A 19,651-nucleotide genomic window follows, 5' to 3' on the forward strand; every position below is an offset into this window, starting at 1 on the left:
TCGTTTGAACATTTTTTTATAAAGGAAATCTTATTTATTTTATTATACAATAGCATGTTTATATATTTGTGGTTTATGAACTTGTTTTTATGAGAAAAAAATCAAAGTTTTATAACACTTTACAATTTAACTTTGAAACTATGCAAAATCGAACGCTCTAAAATTATGCAAACGTGGTAAATTATTAATTAAAAGATATCTGTTTATCCCCCCTAAAAATTTGCTGACGTCATTTAAAAAGTTTGCTGATAAATCCTATCCAAAATGTGCAAAATATTTAGGGTTCACACGAGAATCCAGAGAATCCAAAGAATCCAGGGAATCCAAAGAGTCCAGAGAATCCAAAGATTCTGAAGAATAGTCGGAAAAATGGAAAATATGTATAAAAAAAACAAACCCAAGAAACTCAAAAACTAAAGAAATTCAGAGAATTCAAAGAATGCAGAGAATGAAGAGAACCGAGGGAATACAGAGAATCTAAAGAATCCAGGGAATGCAGAAAATCCAAACAATTCAGAGAATCCAGGGAATCCAAAGAATACAAAGAATCCGGAGAATCCGAAAAATCCGAAGAATCCGAAAAATCCAAAGAATCCAAAGAATCCAAAGAACCCCATGAATCCAAAGAATCCATAGAATCCAGAGAATCCACGAACTCCAGAGAATCCAGGGAATCCAGAAAATCAGGCGAGTCCAGAGAATCAAGAGTATCCAGGGAATCCAGCAAATCCAGACAGTAAACAGAATCCAGGCAATCCAGAAGATCCAGAGATTCCAAGGAATCCAGGGAATCCAGAGGATCCATAGAATCAAGAGAATCCAGTGAAACGAGGGAATCCAGAGGATCCAGAGAATCCAATGAGACCAGAGAATCCAAAGAATCCAATGATTCTGAAGAAGAGTTCCAAAAAATGAACAACATAAAAAAAAAACAAGAAACCCAAGAAACTCAAAAAGCTCAAGAAATTCAAATAATCCAAAGAATCCGAAGAATCCAAGAAATCCAGAAAATCCAGAGAGACTAGAGAATCCAGGGAATTCAGAGGATCTGGAGAAGAAATTCAAATAATCCCAAGAATCCGAAGAATCCAGGGAATCCAGAGAATCCAGAGAATCCATAGAATCAGAATGCAATGAGTCCAGAGAATCAAAAGTTCACAAAAAATCCAAAGATTCTGAAGAAGAGTCTGAAAAATGGAAAACAAAAAAACAAGAACTCCAAGAAACTCAAGGAAACTAAAAAATCCAAAGAATCTAGAGAATCCAGGGAATCTAGAGGATCCAGAGAAACCATAGAATCCAGAAACTCCAGAGGATCAAGAGAAACCAGAAAATCCAAAGAATCCAGAGAGTCCGGAGAATCAAGAGAATCCAGGGAGTCCAGTAAATCCAGACAGTAAACAGAATCCAGAGAATCCAGGCAATCCAGAAGATACAGAGATTCCAAGGAATCCAGGGAATCCAGAGGATCCATAGAATCAAGAGGATCCAGTGAAACGAGGGAATCCAGAGGATCCAGAGAATCCAATGAGACCAGAGAATCCAGAGGATCCAGAGGACCCATAGAATCAAGAGAATCCAGAGAATCGAGGGAATCCAGAGGATCCAGAGAATCCAGAGAATCCATAGAGAATCCATAGAATCCATAGAATCCATAGAATCCAATGAGTCCAGAGAATCCAAACAATCCAGAGAGTCCAGAGAATCAAGAGAATCCAGGAAATCCAGAAAATCCAGACAGTAAACAGAATCCAGAGAATCCAGGCAATCCAGAGGATCCATAGAATCCAGAGAATCGAGGGAATCCAGAGGATCCAGAAAATTCATAAAGAATCCATAGAATCCAATGAGTCCAGAGAATCCAAAGAATCCAGAGAGTCCAGAGAATCATTAAGAGAATCTAGGGAATCCAGAAAATACAAACAGTAAACAGAATCCAAAGAATCCAGGCAATCCAGAGGATCCATAGAATCAAGAGAATCCAGAGAATCGAGGGAATCCAGAGAATCCATAGAAAATCCATAGAATCCATAGAATCCATAGAATACATAGAATCCAATGAGTCCAGAGAATCCAAGGAATCCAGAGAGTCCACAGAATCAAGAGAATCCAGGGAATCCAGAAAATCCAGACAGTAAACAGAATCCAGAGAATCCAGGAATCCATAGAAACCAACGAGTCCAGAGAATCCAAAGAATCCAGAGAGTCCAGAGAAACAAGAGAATCCAAGGAAACCAGAAAATCCATACAGTAAACAGAATCCAGAGAATCCTGGCAATCCAGAGGATCCATAGAATCCAGGGAATCCAGAGGATCCAGAGAATCCATAGAATCCAAGGAATCCAGAGATTCCAGAGGGTTCAATGAGTCCAGAGAATCCAAAGATTTCAAAGAATCCAAAGATTCTGAAGAAGAGTCCGAAAAATGAACAACATAAAAAAACAAAAACCCAAGAAACTCAAAAAACTCAAGAAATTCAAATAATCTAAAGAATCCGCAGAATTCAGGGAATCCAGAGGATCGAGAGAATCCATAGAGAAACCATGGAATCCAATGAGTCCAGAGAATCCAAAGTTTACAAAGAATTCAAAGATTTTGAAGAAGAGTCGGAAAAGTGGAAAACAAAAAAAAAAACAAGAAATTCAAGATATTCAAAGAATCCAAATAATCCAAAGAATCCAGAGAATTCAGGGAATCCAGAGGATCCAGAGAATCCAGGAACTCCAGAGGATCCACAGAATCCAGAAAATCATGAGAATCCAGGGAATTCAGAAACTCTACACAGTAAACAGAATCCAGAGAATCCAGGGAATCCAGAGGACCCAGGGAATTCAGAGGACCCAGAGAATTCAAAGTTTATGAAGAAGAGTCGGAAAAATGGAAAACAAAAAAACAAGAATTCCAAGAAATTCAAAAAGCTCAAGAAACTCAAGGAATCCAAAAAATCCAAATAATCCATAGAAATCGGGGAATCCAGAGGATCCAGAGAATTCATAGAATCCAGAGAACCTAGGAATTCCAGATGATCCAGAGGATCCAGAGAATCCAGAGGATCCAGAGAATCCATAGAATCCAGAGAGTCCAGAGAGTTCAGAGCATCCAGAGAATCCAATGAGTCCAGGGAATCCAAAGTTTACAAAGAATCCAAAGATCCTGAAGAGTTGGAAAAATGGAAAACTTAAAAAAACAAAAAACCAAAGAAACTTAAAAACCTGAAGAAAATCAAGAAATCAAAAAAATCCAAAGAATGCAGAGAATCCAGGGAATCCAGGGGATCCAGAGAGTCAAGACGATTCGAAGAATCTAGGCAGTCCAGGGAATCTAGAGAATCCAAAGATTCTGAGAAGAATCGGAAAAAAAAACAAGAAACTCAAAAAGCCCAGGAAATTCAAAGAATCCAAAGAACCCAAAGAATTCAAAAAATCCCAAGAATCCAGAAAATCCAAAGAGGCCAGAGAATCCAAAGATTCTAAAGAAAAGTCGGAAAAATGGAAAACAAAAAAAAACAAGAAACCCAAAAAACTCAAAAAGCTCAAGAAATTCAAAGAATCCAAAGAACCTAAAGAATCTACAGAATCCAGAGAATCCGGGGAATCTAAAGAATCCAGGGAATCCAGAGAATCCAAGGAATCCAGAGAATCCAGAGAATCCAGAGAATCCAAGAAATCTATAGAATCCACAGATTCCAAAGTATCCAAAGATTCTGAAGCAGTCAGAAAAATGCAAAGCAAAAAAAAAAACAAGAAATCCAAGACAATTAAAAAGCTCACGAAATTCAATAATTCCAAAAATTCAAAAAATCGAACATGTCTAAAAAAAAAGCAGAAATAAAAAACAAAAAATCAAAATTATCCAAAATCCTAAAAGTTGAATAAACAAAAAAAAATAAAAATAAGAAAAAAAACACGAAATCCAGGAAAGCCAAAGAAACTCAAGAAATCCAATAATTCCAAAAATTCAAAAAATCGAATATATCTCAGCAATCCAAAAAATCTAAAAATTAAAAAAAATCAAAGAAATCCAAGAAGTCCAGGAAACGTTAAGTCCTATTTTTATGGTTAATTCGTTGTTTAATTCCGAGGAAATAAATGAATTCTTCTCTCTGTTGTCAAGAACTGTTGCAGCTTTAGTAATTAATAATAAATAAGTGACATATCAGTTTAAATGTCACTCATACCTAAGACACTCGTCCAGTATTCAAAAGTATTTCTCAAAGAATTTTCAAATTATAACTGTGCTAATGTGATAGTTTCGCCCTTATTGGCCTTTCATTACACATAATCAAATAATTTTTAAACCTAATTAATAATGATAATGTCATAATTAAACCGAAAAGCGTTCATCCAGAAATACGAAGTTATTAAAAACAAATCAGTTTGTGCAAATATTGTTAAACTAAGCCCGAAAGCGATTCTAGTTGGTCCGGTGATTTTTCGGCCAATAGGAATTAGCTCATGATGATAGTGTTTCCCGTTGGATTTTTTAAAATGCGGTAAAAATTCAGGTGATAGCATCTGATGAACAAGTTTCTTGATGACACGGGTGACCTTGAAAAAAAATTCGAATTTTTTCCCTACCCATTTTCTTTCGACTTTTCTGTGTAATCCTCAATTCCACTAATCAAAAAGGGGCACAAAAACCAACACAAGTCATTTCAACACTTTAATAAAATATACAAATCCAAACGCAAAATATACACACTAATTACTATACAAACTTCAGCGACTCAATTCTTTTGATCGTCGTCGTCTTTCAGCTTCTTAACGTCCTTAATAATTTCGTCTAATCGATAGAGATCTTTGAGCGACACCTCGCCTGTTCCTCTTTCCATTGGCTTAGGTTGTTTTGGATGAGGCTTCCACCCCAACATATTTATTATCTAAGAAAAACAAAATCACGAATTATGCAATTATATCTATGTTTATACCTGAAACGTGGCTGGAATTGACACTTTCCCCGTTTCCGGGTCCGCCTTTCCGTACAGTTGTTGATAAATCGCAGCCGCCGCAAACTGAGTCTCCCTATGCAAATGAAGCGACCGATTTAAAGCCGCGTTACTTTCAGCCATACCTGAAACACAAACTGTAGCGAGTTCACGCGAACGATAGACGCACCTTTGAGGTCCCACATCAGCTCAAAGAGGCTGGGGTAAGTCACGACGATCTCGTCAGTGTCGATAGTGAGCATGGTAAAACCAGCTCTGGTGAGCAAATTTCCTATGTCCCTGACTTCAGTGAAAGGGGATATGTGAGGGGAGAGGCCACCGCGACGCTCCAACTCAGCTAGCTGAAGTGAGGACCGGAGCTCATACAGGGTGTCTCCACCGAAAACCGCCGCTAGAAGGACGCCATCTTGCTTGAGGGAGTCTAAGATTTGTTTGAAAGCTCTGGGGAGGTCGTTCACCCAGTGGAGGCTTAGGCTGGATATGACAAGGTCTAGTGAGTTTGGCTCAAACTATAATGCAAGTAAAAGGGTGAAAATTGTGTAGGTTTTAGTATTGTTGTTGTACCTCAATATTCTCCTCATCCAGGATGTGCTTCTTGACTTTAATGCCTTTTTGTACTTGGAAACTATCTAAGTTAAAGCGGTTCATATCACATAAGATCAGTTCTTCTACGCATTTTGGCGATATATGTTTGGACACGTGGCCCCTACTGCACCCTAAATCACACACCTTGAATAACCCCCTTAAACTCCGAAGTCTTTACCTATGTCTGCAGCAAGTTTAAATTTTCGTTTGATATCAAAAATCCTGTCTGCTAGTCGGTAGCCGATTTCGTCTTTGAGGTAGTCATAAACGTTTGCGTCTTGAGCAGAGGCCGCTCGTTCCCTCTGCAAACTCTTGGTGTTCCTGTCGAAGACGTGCATGACGTGTTCGTCATTTTTCTGCCCGTTACATGCAGTGACTGAAAAAAAATTTTTCTTCAGGTGGTGAAAAATCCTTGCAGAGGATGACAGCTTGCGAAATAATACTGTGTTAACCAAAGACATGACACCGTTTGGACCAATTCAACTAAAAGCAACCATCGTTATCAGTAAAATGCAAAAATACAAACGAAAAACAAACTGTCACCAATGACATTTTCAATTATAGGTTAAGTAAATGTCATAAATGTCAATTTGAAGTTCGAAAACAACACCCTCAACCCTCAACCCCTATTTCGACCCTAGTTATTAGTGTAATATTTTGAGTTTTGTGGCGTCTTTCACCCCCTTGTTTTTTTCTTCCTTTGTCCCCCTTTGTGATGTGATCATGGATTTGAGTAGCTTTCAAGTGTTGCAAGCCCCAGCAACCGTTTATTACATTCCAAACTTTATAACACCAGAAGAGGAAGCTCACATTTTGAAGAACGTGTATGCGGTTCCTAAACCCAAGTGGACTTGTCTGTCAAAAAGGAGACTCCAGGATTATGGGGGCGTCCCGCACGAAAAGGGGATGATCCCGGAACCCATACCCAGTTGGCTGACAAAGTACATGGAAAAAGTGGCGCAATTAAACGTGTTTGCAGCGAACAAACCAAACCAAGTATTAGTCAACGAATATCTTCCAGGACAAGGGATAATGCCCCACACTGACGGCCCCTTGTTTTACCCTACAATAGCCACAATCAGTTGTGGCTCACACACAGTATTGGAATTTTTAGAAAATAACGAAACTAGAACCAAAGTCTGCCAGCTCTTGCTTGAAAAATGTAGCTTAGTCGTTATTAAAGATGACATGTACTCTAAATACCTCCATTCCATTAAAGAAGTCGATTTTGACGTTGTTGATGAAGGCTGTGCTAATCTGCTTAACTGTGGAAAACAATATGTCGTGGGTGATAAAATTAAAAGAGACACCAGAGTTTCTCTAACAATTAGAAATGTAACAAAGGTGCTTAAAATAAAACTATGGAAGTGACTTAAGTATTTAATTACATCCTCATTCTGACATTGGTTCAGGACCTGTACTATCCGCCACGTCCTCCAACAAACTACTATTATTATAATCATTATCAGCCTCCTCCAACATGGCTTGCAATTTACTGGCACTGGACACCAAAACATGGAACTGCTTCCTCCTCATGTCCAGCTTCTGTTCCAAAAGCTCCTTCTCCCGGTGAAGCTCCTTAAGCTCGGCTTGCAAATTAGACAACCTTAAGTTAGTCTCCTTGCGAGCCGGCTGCTCCGCAATACTTTGTGCCAACAAGTCATACATCATATGATTCTGCTTCCAAATTTTAGCTTGAACTAAATTATCTTTGTTCTGTTTAATCGACTCCTTCACTTCATTAATCTGTTCCTCAAACTTTTCATATATCTTTTTGTAGTTTTCAAGCTGTTTTGCAGTCGTTTTTGTAAGTAATTGCGACCGCTTCACTGAGTATTCACACAAACTTAACTGCGCTAATAACTTGTCATGGGTTGCTTGGTTTTCTAGCGGGGACTCCTCAGTTGAATTAGCCCATTTTCTGAGGGTTTTCGATATCACGTTCAGTCGCCTGTCGTCCCCTGTCCCGTCGCCGTCGATCAGCAATTTTCGCTTAATTATGTCCTCTGAAAGAGACAAGTTGGTGTGAAATGTGTGAAAAATGGGGAGTTGGGGGCTTACCGTCCGACATTGCGCTACGTTTCTCTTTTACTTTCATTAAACTGATGTTATTTTCGGTGTTAGGGTTAAAGATTGATAATTAGGTTATGTTGATAATGTCTGCAAGTGTCACTTTGTGTCAATAGTGCCAATTGCAGAGTTGAATGTTCCTGAAAAAATGCAATTTCCGAAGCTTGCCAACCAATCACAATACAGCTCATCGGCGCCAAATTCAAACCGAATATTATTGCTTCCATCGTGTTTATTATAAATACTACATATAAATTAATTGTGCTAATAAGATGTACCTTGAAACGACTAAAAATGCAAAATAAAAAGATGAAAAATAAAATAAGTTTCTGGATAAAGTGAGATTTTAATTTTAACAGAATGTGAATTCACTGCACATTATTTTGTGATAGGATTTGTTTAACAAAATGTTGATATGACGTCAGCAAGTTTTTAGGAGGGATAACAGATACATTTTAATCGGTAAATTATCATGCTTACGATAACAATAAAACGTTTGCCCAATTTCAGAGCGTTCGATTTTGCTATTTCAAAGTTGAATTGTAAAATGTTACAATTTTTTTTCCAAAAAATAAAAGCGGATTCATAAAACACAGATATATAAGCATACCCTTGATAAAGATTTCTAATGACGTCATCAAATTTTTGGTGAGGATAACCAGATAAATTTTGGTTAGTTTTTAATCATATAGGCGATATAAAATTGGAAAATTTAAATTTTGAAAAATCGAAAAATCTAATCATTGAAAAATGGAAATTTCCAACTTTCGATATTTGAATTTATGGATTTGTGTTTCGATTTTGGGATTTTTGGACTCACAGATTCGATGTTTGATTGTTTCGATTTTTGGATTTTTGGATGTTTGATTGTTTGGATTTTTGGATTTTTGGATGTTTGATTGTTTGGATTTTTGGATTCTTGGATTCTAGGATCCCCGGCTGTCGGAATCTCGATTCTCGGATTCTCGGATTCTTGGTTTCTTGAATTCCCGGTTCTCGGATTTTAGGTTTCTCGGTTTCTCGGATTTTCTCGGATATTTGGTTTCTTGGATTCTTGGATTCTTGGATTCTTGGATTTTTGGATTCTTTGATTCTTGGTTTCTAGAATTTTCGGTTCTCGGATTCTTGGTTTCTCGGTGTCTCAGATTTTTTGGGATTTTCTCGGATTCTTAAAGGATTCTAGGATTCTCGGTTATCGGATTCTCGATTCTCGGATTCTCGGTTCTCGGTTTCCCGGATTTTCTCGGATTTCTGGTTTCTCGGATTCTTGGTTGCTTGGATTTTCGAATTCTCGGTTCTCGGATTCTCGGGTTTTCTCAGATTCTTGGCTTCTTGGATTCTCGGTTTTAGGATTTCGGTTTCTCAGATTTTCTCGGTTTCTTGGATTCTTGGGTTTTTGGATCCTTGGAATACTGAATTCTTGGATTCTTAAATTTTTGGATTTTTGGACTTTTGGATTTTTCGATTTTTCGATTTTTCGATTTTTCGATTTTTGGATTTTTGGATTCTTGGATGCTTGGATTCTTGGATTCTAGGATTCTATAATTCTCGGTTCTCGGATTCTCTCGGATTCTTAAATTCTTGGATTCTTGGATCTTTGGATTTTTGGATTTTGGATTTTTGGATTTTTGGATTTTTGGATTTTTGGATTTTTGGGTTTTTGAATTCTTGGATTCTTGGATTTTTGGATTTTTAGATATTTTTGGATTTTCGGATTATTGGATTTTTGATTGTTCGAATTTTTGGATGTTTGGTTGTTTGGATTTTTGGATTTTAGGATTTTAGGATTCTTGGATTCTAAAATTCTCGGTTCTCGGATTCTTGGATTCTCGGGTTTTCTCGGATTCTTGGATTCTCGGTTTTCGGATTCTCGGTTTCACGGATTTTCCCGGATTCTTGGATTCGTGGATTATTGGATTCTTTGATTCTTGGTTTCTAGAATTTACGGTTCTCGGATTCTTGGTTTCTCCGTGTCTCAGATTTTTTGGGATTTTCCCGGATTCTTAAATTCTTGGATTCTTGGATTTTGGAATTTTTGGATTTTTGGATTTTTAAAGGATTCTAGGATTCTCGGTTATCGGATTCTCGGTTCTCGGTTTCCCGGATTTTCCCGGATTTCTGGTTTCTCGGATTCTTGGTTCCTTGGATTTTCGAATATTCCGATTCTCGGATTCTCGAATTTTGGGATTCTCGAATTCTCGTTCTCGGCTTCTCGGGTTTTCTCGGATTCTTGGCTTCTTAGATTCTTGGTTTTATCATTCTCGGTTTCTCAGATTTTCTCGGTTTCTTGGATTCTTGGGTTCTTGATCCTTGGAATATTGAATTCTTGGATTCTTAGATTTTTGGATTTTTGGACTTTTGGATTTTTGGATTCTTGCATGCTTGGATTCTTGGATTCTAGGATTCTAGAATTCTCAGTTCTCGGATTCTCTCGGATTCTTAAATTCTTGGATTCTTGGAATTTTGGATTTTCGGATTCTTGGATTCTTGGATTTTTGGATTTTTGGATTTTGGATTTTTGGATTTTCGGATTTTTGGATTTTTGGGTTTTTGAATTCTTGGATTCTTGGATTTTTGGATTTTTAGATATTTTTGGATTATTGGATTTTTGATTGTTCGAATTTTTGGATGTTTGGTTGTTTGCATTTTTGGATTTTAGGATTCTTGGATTCTAGAATTGTCGGTTCTCGGATTCTTGGATTCTCGGTTTTCGGATTCTCGATTTCACGGATTTTCTCGGATTCTTGGATTCGTGGATTATTGGATTCTTGGATTTTTGGATTCTTAGATTTTTGGATTTTTGGACTTTTGGATTTTTCGGTTTTTCGATTTTTGGATTTTTGGATTCTTGGATGCTTGGATTCTTGGATTCTTGGATTCTTGGATCCTTAGATTCTAGGATTCTAGAATTCTCGGTTCTCGGATTCTTTCGGATTCTTAAATTCTTGGATTCTTGGAATTTTCGATTTTCGGATTCTTGGATTCTTAGATTCTTGGATTTTTGAATTTTTGAATTCTTGAATTCCTGGATTTTTGGATTTTTAGATATTTTTGGATTTTTGGATTATTGGTTTTTTGGATTTTTGGTTCGAATTTTTGGATGTTTGGTTGTTTGGATTTTTGGATTTTAGGATTCTAGAATTCTCGGTTCTCGGATTCTCGGTTTCTCGGATTTTCTCGGATTTTTGGTTCCTTGGATTCTAGGATTCTCGGTTCTCGGATTCTCGGGTTTTCTCGGATTCTTGGATTCTCGGTTTTCGGATTCTCGGTTTCTCGGATTTTCCCGGATTCTTGGATTCGTGGATTATTGGATTCTTGGATTTTTGGATTTTTGGTTGTTTCGATTTTTGGATTTTTGTATGTTTGGATTTTTGGACCCTTGGATTTTTGGATCCTTATATTCTTGGATTTTTAGATTTTTGGATTTTTGGATTTTTGGATTCTTGGATTCTTGGATTCTAGTATTCTCGGTTCACGGTTTCTCGGATTTTCTCGGATTTTCTCAGATTTTCTGGGATTTTTGGTTTCTTGGATTCTTGGTTCCTTGGATTTTTGGATTTTTATTTAGATTCTTGGATTCTTGGATTTTTGGATCCTTGGATGCTTGGATTTTTGGATTTTTAGATTCTTGGATTCTTGGATTCTTGGATTCTAGTATTCTCGGTTCACGGTTTCTCGGATTTTCTCGGATTTTCTCAGATTTTCTGGGATTTTTGGTTTCTTGGATTCTTGGTTCCTTGGATTCTTGGGTTCTTGGACCCTTGGATTCTTGAATTTTTGGATTCTCGGATTCTTGATTCTTGGATTCTTGATTCTCGGATTCTCGAATTGTCAGATTCTTGGTTCTCGGTTTCTCGGCTTTTCTCGGATTTTTGGTTTCTTGGATTCTTGGTTTCTTGGATTCTTGGTTTCTTGGATTCTTGGATTCTTGGATCCTTGGATTCTTGGATTTTTGAATTCTTGGATTCTAGGATTCTAAGATTCTAGAATTCTCGGTTATCGGATTCTCTCGGATTCTTAAATTCTTGGATTCTTGGATTCTTGGATTTTTGGATTTTTGGATTCTTGGATTTTTGGAATTTTCGATTTTTGGATTTTTGGGTTTTTGAATTCTTAGATTCTTGGATTTTTAGAAATTTTTGGATTTTTAGATTATTGGATTTTTGGTTGTTCGAATTTTTGGATTTTTGGATGTTCGGTTGTCTGGATTTTTGTATTTTAGGATTCTTGGATTCTAGAATTCTCGGTTCTCGGATTCTCGGTTTCTCTTGGAATTTTGGATTTTTGGTTGTTTAGATTTTTGGATTTTTGTATGTTTGGACTTTTGGATACTTGGATTCTTGGATTCTAGGATTCTCGGTTCACGGTTTCTCGGATTTTCTTGGATTTTTGGATTTTTGGATTCTTGGATTTTCGGTTCTCGAATTCTCGGTTTCTCGTATTTTTTTGGATTTTCTCGGATTCTCTCGGATTCTTAAATTCTTGGATTCTTGGATTTTTGGATTCTTGGATTTTCGAAGTTTTGGATTTTTACATTTTTGGATTTTTGGATTCGAGAATTCTCGATTCTCGGATTCTCGAATTCTCGGTTCTCGGATTCTCGGATTCTTGAGTTTTCTCGTATTCTTGGATTCTCGGTTTTCGAATTCTCGGTTTCTCGGATTTTTGGTTTATTGGATTCTTGGTTCTTTGTCGATTCTTGGATTTTTGGGGTTTTGGAATATTTCAGTTGTAATTTTTCAATGATCGAAAAATTGAAAATTGTAAAACTAAAAACTCGAAATGAAAAATTATTTAAAAAATGAAAAAATTTCAAAAACTGAAATCTTGAAAAATCGAAAAATTGTTAAATCGGAAAATTGCAAAATGAAAAAGTAAAAAATCGGAAAATGGAGGAATAACTGAAAAATTAGAAAAATTGAACAACAGATCGAAAAATGTTTTTGTTGTTGACGTACTGTTGGTTGCATGAGTAAAAAATGGTACAGTTGTAACATCATATTAATTTTTTCCAAATATCGCAACAAAATAACATTCTGCAGCAATTCCTGATTAATTTTTAGTTCTGGCGACTGGCTACTTTTATGTTTTCTCGATGTTTCGGCACCCCAAGAGTACGAAAAAAGAGATTCCTCGTTTCCGTCTGTCTGTCGTCTGTCGTCTGTTTGTATCGATTTTTATTAGACATTATTAGACAAATCTCCCAAACCACTAGACCGATTGTTGTCAAATTTTGTATGTACGTTAAGAATATAAATTTTATGTAATAAGACACTCCTGCACTTGTGGTTTATGAACCCGTGTTGAGTTTTTACTCTAGACATTCAGAATTTTGGAAAAAAAAAGTAAATTGTATACACGTCACCTCAAAATATTGCTTCCCAAAATATGCAAAAAAAGATCAGTCTACAATATACTTTAATTTATCATTGCATTCATATTTTTTAGATTTGCTTAAACAGGTGGAAAAAAATGAATGAATCAGTTTATTTTATTGATTAAATCAGGAACGGCTCACCCCATTTCCCCAGAAAAATTTGGGAATACAATACTGTTATTTTTAGTATTACCTGGTATCACACTGCACCAAGCCAAGTTGATATACGTGTGCTTGCAAAAATGTTGATGACGTAATCACAAAATTGTGTGAAGAAAAAATTCAACTCGAATATGTTTCACTGTACGTCAGGAGCGAGGGAAGTTCTGTTGAAACAACTTTCGACCATTTTTTTATTGTTATTATTACTATAAAATATTAATGAGTTTGTGTTGCGATTTCAAATTTTAAAACAACTTGCTTTCATATAGGCAACCAACAATATCGCAGAGACGATATTACATGAACGCATTTATCACGTCGCTGACGTTGACGTAACAGCCATAAATGTCAATGTCAAATAAATGCCACTTCTGTCAAAAACCCAGATAAACATAAGTCAAAGCAAACATCAATAAAAATACTCACGGTTTTATTAAATTTTAATTAGTCCTCAAGTAGCCTTCGTTGTGATGCCATTAATACACTTCTCCGAACAGCTGCTTTGACTAAGACGATGAATCGACGAAAAAACTTACCTGGTAAGTGCGTCCAAGCAGTGACTCAAATTCTTACGAAATCCGCAGATGCAACAAAAGGGAACACCGTGGGCCGTGCACACTCAACACTCAGCGTCTCGGCGGTAGATTACTATCTAAATCTGCCGGTATCGAATCCTCCGTCGCCCGCGATTTCAACGGTAACCTTAACCCCTGGAAGAATTCGAAACATCGATCAAGACATGGAGGCTTTGCGAGCGTCCAGACAAGACAATCCCTTCATCCAAGTAAGTCCGACGATGCGAACCCGCTCCTCGTTATTTAGACTCATTTTCCAGCAAATTATAGCCAGCAGAGAAAGTTTAATAGATAGTTTAGAAGAGGAGTCAGATCACGCTAATTTAATGTCAAAGGTAACGACGAGTCATTGCCCTATGACGCACTGACGGGTTGTTCTAGGAACTATCCATTGATTTAGACGTAGACCCCCTAACTCTTCCAGAGATGCACGAACACATGATACGAAGCCCCCCGCCGACCACATGGCCGAAGTCGCCCAATTTTAAAATATTCCAGTTTCCGAACGGAGAGGAGGAGACTTTGCACGTGGAGCTAAACGTGAGTAGGCGCTTTTCGTTGAAAATTGTTCACAAATTATTGCAGACCAAAGATAAAACCAAAAGTGATCTAAAACCAAAACATTCGAGTTGGGACGGGTCTGAAACGTCGCCTCTGAAGTCGCTATCTAAGTCTCACCATCACCACCACCACCAAGACATGTTATCGTTATTGACACCAAATTCGCTTCGAGCTTCTGGCGAGGACAGCATTCATCTGATGGCCGAAGATTAAACATTCCAATGAATTTTACATTCCTATGTGGTAATGTGATATACCGTTTTTCTAGTCAAAGTATTGCAAATATTGTACTTAGTTGAGTTAATTATTCTCGTTGAAAATTTATGATGCCATATATACCAAAGATACAGTGTTCCAAAATGCCATAAGTTACTAAAGCGGTTTAGTTGCTTTTAAGTGTCATATTTTGTTTACTGGAATAGAGTTTACTCGGCTTGTAAGAAGGGTAATTCATAGCACAATAAGTTCCATAAGAAATTGCGAAATATATAATTTTTATAGGAATATATATTTATGAAATGTCCTAGTTTATCAAGGCATTGAAAACGGGAAGAGTTTCTTCCCGTTAAAGAAATTGATATATTTTAATTATATAGCGTAAATGAGTTATTACTGTCCATATTACGTCAATTTAATTACAGGGTGGACCGCAAGTCCATGACTTGGCGATATAGTGTTGATCTTCATTTAACTTAGCAACAAATTCGAGATTATTTCTAGTGTAGTACGTTTCAGTGTTCAAAAAATTCGACTATTCAACGCAGAATCTCAAAACCCTTGAGATTGATATTAATCTAACGTAAATCTACAACAATCTCTGATTTCAGTATTATTATTATTATTTTTAATTGGTTTCAAACGAGCAGCTGAAACTGTGAGCGGTGCTGGTCACCACCCAAATGGTACTTTGTGATATTGTTTGTAGTACCTAATCTTAGTATACAATAACGTTTGATACAATTCTTCGAATTAACATTTATATTTTCCGTGTATCTTGGAGGTTATGTTGAGTTTGAACTTTGTACGGCGCGGCTCGAGGTGCAATTCATCTTTACAGATGTAAGTGGTCTTATATTAAACTAATGTAATATCTATGTACAAAATGCTCTGTGCTGGTAATTTGTTTTAAAAAGTTGTGTGTCTTTTATTTACATGCTGTATATTGTAAAAATGGTGTTGTGTAACGACGAACAAAGACACGTAAAACACGTAAAATGTTGATAGATGGACTGCTGGACAAACAAGTTTATTTATTGCTTCTTGGTTTTCTAGCCCATTCAAAGCTGATGTTATATATAGACACTTGGTTTAATAGCAAAATATTCTACTGCTTTACTATTACTATATTTACAGCTTGGCCAACTTCGTGGCTGAAGTTCGAGCCTATCATTATTCGTGCAATTTATCGATAGCGAGAGAATATTTTATTGTTAAATTTATAGCTGCAAGACATGGTAAAGCGAATTAAAATAAAAGAAGTTATGAACTGTGTACATGTTAAACTTTTGTAGATTAATGTCGTGTTACATGTTGAATATAGGTGAACATTTTTCAAATAAAAGTATCTATTATAAAAGGGGTTTTATTTATTTATTGATCCGGAGATTGATAATGATTGAAATCGTCGTAAGTTGTATTTGACAAGCGTTTGCATACTTCGTGAATATTTTACAAGATGGCGCGCGATTTGACAGCTCAATCACACTGTACAACTTCATTTTTGAAAAAGTCTAGAAATTCTCAAAAAATTGCAAAACAGAATGCTTTGAACTCTTGCAAAGCGAATTTATTTAATAAAAATTATAATAATGATATTCAGAACAATTTGTCGATTGTAGTTTACTACTACTAATAGTTTTGATCCTCAGTAATAACGATATTCACAACATTTTGTCGATTGTAGCTTACTACTAAATCGTTTTGATCCTCAGTTTTGAGGGGACGAATTCATTCAAATCAAACTAATTTCTACGTGACATTCTTTCAAGTTGTTTTTCTTATCGAGGTTAACCTAAGGACATACAGTAATGGAGTCCATCAGGCAATTTGGTACTTTCATATTTTCTCGATATTTTATAACCCTTAGACAAGGCCGTAGTTAGGGGGAGACTAGAGGATGCTAAGCCTGCCCTAGACCTACACAAGTTATAATTAACCGATTATGAATTACAACAATTACAATTGCTTTTTTTTATAATATACATAGCCATCTTTTCACAACAAGAAAGTTAAAACATGGTTAAAATGGTACACTTATGCAAGGAAATGTGGATTTTGCAATTATGGGGCGGAGCTTAGTGCAAAATCGATATTTTCTGATGCAAATTTTCCATTTTAAACATGTTTTATGTTCCATGAAGTGAAAAGAAGGCTACACATATTAAAACAAAAAAGCAAAATTTAAGCCCGCCCACCCGCCCTATCTCAATTGTAACGATTTTTTAATTATTTTGTGCATTTTTTTTTAATATACGAAGTCTTCTAACAAAAAACTGGCAATATGTTTAACTATCCTATTGTTGAAAGAACACTCTATATATTAAAAAAAAAAGTTAAGCCCCACCCACCCGCCCCGATCTTAATTGTGATGACTTTTTAAAGGCGGAGTTTAATTGTTAACATCTATATTTCTCTAAACAATTCTACTCTTTCAAAAACCTATTTCATATGGTAATTTCTTGTAGAGAAAAACTAAATTCCGCCTTTGATGTTTTGAGGATTTCGGGATTTTGGTGTTTTGAGAATTCGAGAATTTTCGTGCCTTGGCGATTTGGGGATTTTGATGTTTTGAGGATTTGAAGATTTTAGTGTGTTGAGGATCTGGAGATTTTCGTGTTTTGAGGATTTGGGGATTTTCGTGTTTTGAGGATTTGGGGATTTTGGTGTTTTGATAATTTCAGGATATTCGTGTTTTGAGGATTTTGGGATTTTAATGTTTTGAAATTTGGGGATTTTGATGTTTTGGGGATTTGAAGATTTTGGTGTCTTGAGGATTTGAGGATTTTGATGTTTTGAGGAGTTGAAGATTTTAGTGTATTGAGGATTTGGAGATTTTTGTGTTTTGAGGATTTGGGGATTTTGGTGTTTGATGAATTGGGGATTTTGGTGTTTTAAGAACTTTGATATTTTGAGGATTTGGGGATTTTGGAGTTTTGAGGATTTCGGGATTTTGGAGTTTTGAGGATTTGGAGAATTTGGTATTTTTAGGCTGAGGATTTTGATGTATTGAGAAAGAATTTGAGGATTTTCGTGAGAGAGAGAGAGAGAGAGAGAGAGAGAGAGAGGAGGGTCCCAATTTTTTTTTTAATGTAAAAGTTTCTCGGGGGCTCCAAATATATTTTTTAAGAATGTAAAACCTTCTCCGGGTTCTCAACTGTCATTTTTAAAAATGTAAAAGTTTCTCGGGGATCCCAACTGTCTTTTTTAAAGATGTAAAACCTTCTCGGGAGCCCCAAATGTCCTTTTTCTTTAATGTAAAACCTTCTTAAGATTCTCAACTGTCTATTTTAAAAATGTGAAACTTTCTTAAGATTCCCAACTGTCTTTTTTAAAAATGTGAAACCTTCTCGGCGGTCCCAACTCTCTTTTTAAAGATGTAAAACCTTCTCGGGAACCCCAAATGTCCTTTTTCTTTAATGTGACACCTTCTTAAGATTCCCAACTGTCTTTTTTAAAAATGTGAAACCTTAGGATTCCCAACTGTCCTTTTTAAAAATGTAAAACCTTCTCGGGGGTCCCAACTGTCATTTTTAAAATGTAAAACCTTCTTGGGGTTCCATCTGTCTTTTTTTTTTTATTTTAAACCTTCTCAACGTTCACAATTGTCTTTTTAAAAATGTAAAACCTTCTCGGGAACCCCAAATGTATTTTTTTTAATGCGAAACCTTCTCGGGGGTCCCAATTGTCCTTTTTAAAAATGTAAAACCTCGGGGGTCCCAACTGTTTTTTTTTAATGTAAAAGTTTCTCGGTGGCCCCAAGTGTCGTTTTTAAAAATGTAAAGCTTTTTTAAGAATGTAAAACCTTCTCGGGGTCCTCAACTGTCATTTTTAAAAATGTAAAAGTTTCTCGGGGGTCCCAACTGTCTTCTTAAAGATGTAAAACCTTTTCGGGAGCCTCAAATGTCCTTTTTCTTTAATGTGAAACCTTCTTAGGATTTCCAACTGTCTTTTTTAAAAATGCAAAACCTTCTCGGGAGTCCCAACTGTCTTTTTTAAAATGTAAAACTTTCACGAGTTTCCCAACTGTCTTTTTAAAAAATGTAAAACCTTCTCAGGGGTCCCAACTGTATTTTTTTAATGTGAAACCTTCTCGGGGGTCCCAACTTTTTTTTTAAGTGTAAAAGTTTTTCGGGGGTCCCAACTGTCTTTTTAAAGATGTAAAACCTTCTCGGGTGCCCCAAATGTCCTTTTTCTTTAATGTGAAACCTTCTTAGGATTCCCAACTGTCTTTTTTTAAAAATGTAAAACCTGCTCGGAGGTCCCAAATGTCTTTTTCAAAATGTAAAACCTTCTCGGGGGTCCCAACTGTTTTTTTTAATGTAAAAGTTTCTCGGGGGCCTCAACTGTCTTTTTTAAGAATGTAAAACCTTCTCGGGGTTCTTAACTGTCATTTTTAAAAATGTAAAAGTTTCTCGGGGGTCCCAACTGTCTTCTTAAAGATGTAAAACCTTCTCGGGAGCCTCAGATGTCCTTTTTTTTTAATGTGAAACCTTAGGATTTCCAACTGTCTTTTTAAAAAATGTAAAACCTTCTGAGGGGTCCCAACTGTCTTTTTTTAATGTGAAACCTTCTCGGGGGTCCCGACTGTTTTTTTTAAAGATGTAAAACCTTCTCGGGTGCCCCAAATGTCCTTTTTCTTTAATGTGAAACCTTCTTAGGATTCCTAACTGTCTTTTTTTAAAAATGTAAAACCTGCTCGGGGGTCCCAAATGTCTTTTTAAAGATGTAAAACCTTCTCGGGGTTCTAAACTGTCATTTTTAAAAATGTAAAAGTTTCTCGGGGGTCCCAACTGTCTTCTTAAAGATGTAAAACCTTCTCGGGAGACTCAAATGTCCTTTTTCTTTAATGTGAAAACTTCTTAGGATTTCCAACTGTCTTTTTAAAAAATGTAAAACCTTCTCAGGGGTCCCAATTGTCTTTTTTAAAAATGTAGAACCTTCTCGGGGTTCCCAAGTGTCTTTTTTAAAAATGTAAAACCTTCTCGGGGTTCTCAACTGTCATTTTTAAAGATGTAAAAGTTTCTCGGGGGTCCCACTGTCTTTTTTAAAGATGTAAAACCTTCTCGGGTGCCCCAAATGTCCTCTTTCTTTAATGTGAAACATTCTTAGGATTCCCAACTGTCTTTTTTTAAAAATGTAAAACCTGGTGGGAGGTCC

At 36.3% G+C, this 19,651-nt stretch overlaps 5 protein-coding genes across 7 annotated transcripts; 2 read left to right on the plus strand and 3 right to left on the minus strand.

The window, feature by feature from the left end:
• Positions 1–406: 406 nt before the first annotated feature.
• Positions 407–1,627, minus strand: LOC135128904 (major royal jelly protein 5-like). Its single transcript, XM_064055983.1, has 2 exons — positions 1,228–1,627; positions 407–891 (listed from the first exon to the last, which is right to left on the minus strand). Exons 1-2 carry the CDS (start codon positions 1,625–1,627, stop codon positions 407–409), a joined length of 885 nt encoding a protein of 294 aa, XP_063912053.1.
• Positions 1,628–4,649: 3,022 nt separating this feature from the next.
• Positions 4,650–5,991, minus strand: LOC135128661 (arginine-hydroxylase NDUFAF5, mitochondrial). The gene is made up of 5 exons (XM_064055640.1): positions 5,709–5,991; positions 5,510–5,661; positions 5,115–5,454; positions 4,928–5,070; positions 4,650–4,879 (listed from the first exon to the last, which is right to left on the minus strand). The coding sequence occupies exons 1-5, from the start codon at positions 5,989–5,991 to the stop codon at positions 4,727–4,729; spliced, it is 1,071 nt and encodes a 356-aa protein (XP_063911710.1). The 3' UTR covers positions 4,650–4,726.
• A 262-nt stretch (positions 5,992–6,253) lies between these two features.
• LOC135128663 (alpha-ketoglutarate-dependent dioxygenase alkB homolog 6) lies at positions 6,254–6,912 on the plus strand. Its single transcript, XM_064055642.1, has one exon. The coding sequence runs from the start codon at positions 6,254–6,256 to the stop codon at positions 6,899–6,901; it is 648 nt and encodes a 215-aa protein (XP_063911712.1). The 3' UTR covers positions 6,902–6,912.
• Positions 6,898–7,728, minus strand: LOC135128662 (THO complex subunit 7 homolog). The gene is made up of 2 exons (XM_064055641.1): positions 7,592–7,728; positions 6,898–7,536 (listed from the first exon to the last, which is right to left on the minus strand). Exons 1-2 carry the CDS (start codon positions 7,626–7,628, stop codon positions 6,923–6,925), a joined length of 651 nt encoding a protein of 216 aa, XP_063911711.1. The 5' UTR covers positions 7,629–7,728; the 3' UTR covers positions 6,898–6,922.
• A 5,756-nt stretch (positions 7,729–13,484) lies between these two features.
• On the plus strand, positions 13,485–15,851 carry LOC135128664 (uncharacterized). Of its 3 annotated transcripts, none has more exons than XM_064055645.1 (4): positions 13,486–13,678; positions 13,724–13,923; positions 13,975–14,049; positions 14,096–15,851. In XM_064055645.1, exons 1-4 carry the CDS (start codon positions 13,654–13,656, stop codon positions 14,486–14,488), a joined length of 693 nt encoding a protein of 230 aa, XP_063911715.1. In that variant the 5' UTR covers positions 13,486–13,653; the 3' UTR covers positions 14,489–15,851. The 3 variants fall into 3 exon arrangements, with proteins under 3 accessions (XP_063911713.1, XP_063911715.1, XP_063911714.1); XM_064055644.1 differs by having other exon boundaries at positions 13,487–13,923; positions 14,096–14,254; positions 14,300–15,851; XM_064055643.1 differs by having other exon boundaries at positions 13,485–13,923.
• Positions 15,852–19,651: the final 3,800 nt, after the last annotated feature.

This window comes from Zophobas morio, unplaced genomic scaffold, assembly GCF_036711695.1.
Source record: "Zophobas morio isolate AGI-343-1 ecotype UQ-CSIRO unplaced genomic scaffold, CSIRO_AGI_Zmor_V1 ptg000014l, whole genome shotgun sequence".
NCBI lineage: Eukaryota > Metazoa > Arthropoda > Insecta > Coleoptera > Tenebrionidae > Zophobas > Zophobas morio.

Excerpts from the sequence above, each read along its gene's own strand:
- LOC135128904 (XM_064055983.1), bottom strand. The coding sequence starts at position 1,627 with ATGGATTCTCTGGATTCTCTGGATCCTCTGGATTCCCTCGATTCTCTG. Across the intron at positions 892-1,227 it reads GGATTTTTTAGTTTCCTTGA|AATCATTGGATTCTTTGGAT; the intron begins GTTTCTTGGAGT and ends ACTCTTCTTCAG.
- LOC135128661 (XM_064055640.1), bottom strand. The coding sequence starts at position 5,991 with ATGTCTTTGGTTAACACAGTATTATTTCGCAAGCTGTCATCCTCTGCA. Across the intron at positions 5,455-5,509 it reads TGGATGAGGAGAATATTGAG|TTTGAGCCAAACTCACTAGA; the intron begins GTACAACAACAA and ends CTTGCATTATAG. Across the intron at positions 5,071-5,114 it reads GCTGATGTGGGACCTCAAAG|GTATGGCTGAAAGTAACGCG; the intron begins GTGCGTCTATCG and ends TTTGTGTTTCAG.
- LOC135128663 (XM_064055642.1), top strand. The coding sequence starts at position 6,254 with ATGGATTTGAGTAGCTTTCAAGTGTTGCAAGCCCCAGCAACCGTTTAT.
- LOC135128662 (XM_064055641.1), bottom strand. The coding sequence starts at position 7,628 with ATGAAAGTAAAAGAGAAACGTAGCGCAATGTCGGACG. Across the intron at positions 7,537-7,591 it reads ACGTAGCGCAATGTCGGACG|AGGACATAATTAAGCGAAAA; the intron begins GTAAGCCCCCAA and ends TGTCTCTTTCAG.
- LOC135128664 (XM_064055643.1), top strand. The coding sequence starts at position 13,654 with ATGAATCGACGAAAAAACTTACCTGGTAAGTGCGTCCAAGCAGTGACT. Across the intron at positions 13,924-13,974 it reads AAGACAATCCCTTCATCCAA|CAAATTATAGCCAGCAGAGA; the intron begins GTAAGTCCGACG and ends CTCATTTTCCAG. Across the intron at positions 14,050-14,095 it reads ACGCTAATTTAATGTCAAAG|GAACTATCCATTGATTTAGA; the intron begins GTAACGACGAGT and ends GGGTTGTTCTAG.